We start from the raw sequence: 2386 nt of genomic DNA on the forward strand, positions 1-2386 counted from the left end.
AAAGAGTCTTCATTGTAAACCCTGATACTCAAGTTTATGAAATATGTTAGAACACAACTTTATTTTGTTTTTAAGGTGTATGTGTTGTGTGAATCCCATGATACTTTTGAGATATTTGGAGTTCATCTGAATTGTTTGTTTCCCCAAGGAAAGAAAAAATATCACATATATTCCAAATTATAAAGATATTAATTCCCATAACTCATATTAATATTAAAAAGACTTTCCTCTTTATTATGCTTTGTTTAGGTAGTGTACATTTTCTAAATAAAGGTGGCGTCATATTGCTCTGATGCATACTTTTCAATATTTGGACAATTCACCTGTCCACCTGTTTTCAATTTATATTTTGTTTCTCTCAGGAGATACTGGAAAGATTGTGCCTGCTGCTGGGAAACAGGTGTGCAATTCATTCTGTTGCTCGTCACTTTCTGTAAAGAGATATATTTTCTCACATACTCCATGGAACAATATGTTTCCATTTAGGCGGAAAATACAGGCATGAATAATTCCTTCAGAAGGATCATTTTGAGGATGAAGGGAAGGGGGCCATGTTTCTTTAAGGTACTCAATACCACGTTTTAAAGGAAAATTCTTCAAACTGACATAGCGAAACTGATAGAGCATATAGATTATTCTAACTAATTATTTGATTTACATTGTCTTGGAATCATCCAAACATTCGAGAGAGATAGTTTGAAGATCTTCCTTCCTCTGATGGATTTCCAAAGCACTGTCCTTGCATCTCACACATGACTGAAAATACAAGCTGCCATGTTCTGAAAATTGATCACGAAATTCTGAAGTCATAAAATAATATACAATGGGATCAAGACAACAATTCAGATTTGCAAGACACAGGGAAATAATGTGGAAACATAGAGTGCTCTTAATAAAGGAACAATTTGAAAAGACATGTTGTTTCACCAACATGAAGAATGGGAAGTTGATGTGGTAAGGGGTGAAACACACAATAAACACCACTGCACACATCAGGACCATTCTCAAAGCCTTTTTTCTCTCTTTGGTATTCCGAGGAGGAACTTGAAATTCTCTTAAAGATTTTCTCATTTTCCATGTGCAATAAGTAATAATTACCACAGGCAATACAAACCCTCCAAGTTCAGCTACAGTTACCATGCCAATGGAGGAAGTCATACTAATGTGGTGAAGCCCTAAATCAGCAAAGCAGGATTCCGTGTTGTTGGATAAGCCAGCGCTTCTCAGAATGGGAAGTGGCAAACAGGCAGTCCCCACGATGACCCAGATGGCAGCACTGATGCCCACATCATACCTATGTTTCCAGTCTCTGGCCCTGAAGGGCTTGAGCAGAAAGAAGCACCTCTGAAGGCTGATGCATGTCAGGAAGCAAATGCTGGCATACATGTTGAGATACTTCAGGTAGAAGCACAGTAGGCAAAGGGCCCTCTGGAAAGGCCAGTGGTGGCTGATGTAATAGTAAATCCGGAGGGGTAAGGACAGCACGTGAGCAAGGTCAGCCACAGAGAGGTTGATCATGAAAATGATGGCTTTATTTTTCTTGCTGATGAAGCGACATAGAACCCACAAGGCCGTGGTGTTGGCCAGAAGACCAGGAATGAATATGAGGATGTAGGTGGTTGCATAGAGGGAGTACTGAAATGGCATTTGAAGATCAGGGCACTTTGCTCTTGTACTGTTTGTGCTGTTACTTCCCATCTTAAGAAGTTATGTTGTTTCCTTAGGGAAAGCATTAGAGTGACGATTTCTGCAGAAAATAGAGTAAAAATAGGGTCAAGGGCATGTCAGACCATGATTGAGTATACAAATTTGTTTCCTACCAAAGAAGTATTCAAGTGTGAACTTTTATCAATTCAAAAGGTCTTATCTATGTAAACCTAAAATAGCATGCCGATCTACAAATGGATAACAGTATTAAGGAAGATATTTTCAGGAATCAAAAAGATTTTGATTTTCCCCTTAGTAGTAAAAAGGAGCAATCAAACTTGCAGACTTAACCAACAGGCAATATTTCACTGCAAAAGAGCCCCTAGACATACTTCCTATACTCTTGTGGAGTTCTACATTTTAGTTTTATAGTTGTCTCCATCTATATTTTCAAAGTTTGAGATCTAACTAAATTCTTTATCATCAACCCTGGAAAAGAGAAACTTAATTCATTTTCAATTGCCACCTTATAAAGGATTAGGTGACTTCTGAAGTAAGTCTATGAGTCTACGAACATTATTGCTTTGGGCCAAAAACCACTACAACACGGCTTATTTTTACCCTTGAAAATGACATTTTATCCAAATGTTTGATATTTTGAGGAAATATGACATGCATCTGATTGAAGAAACAAAAGGAAAATGTGATTTTAATATTGCCTTTTACTTTTTATTGCTCG

At 37.4% G+C, this 2386-nt stretch overlaps 1 protein-coding gene across 1 annotated transcript; it reads right to left on the reverse strand.

The window, feature by feature from the left end:
- Positions 1–654: 654 nt before the first annotated feature.
- LOC105826148 (putative P2Y purinoceptor 10) lies at positions 655–1698 on the reverse strand. The gene has a single exon (XM_012664074.1). It carries the CDS (start codon positions 1696–1698, stop codon positions 655–657), a length of 1044 nt encoding a protein of 347 aa, XP_012519528.1.
- Positions 1699–2386: the final 688 nt, after the last annotated feature.

This window comes from Propithecus coquereli, unplaced genomic scaffold, assembly GCF_000956105.1.
Source record: "Propithecus coquereli isolate 6110/MARCELLA unplaced genomic scaffold, Pcoq_1.0 Scaffold86, whole genome shotgun sequence".
In the NCBI taxonomy this organism is placed as follows: domain Eukaryota; kingdom Metazoa; phylum Chordata; class Mammalia; order Primates; family Indriidae; genus Propithecus; species Propithecus coquereli.

Bases quoted from the DNA above. Each gene is read 5' to 3' on its own strand.
- LOC105826148 (XM_012664074.1), bottom strand. From the start codon at position 1,698: ATGGGAAGTAACAGCACAAACAGTACAAGAGCAAAGTGCCCTGATCTT.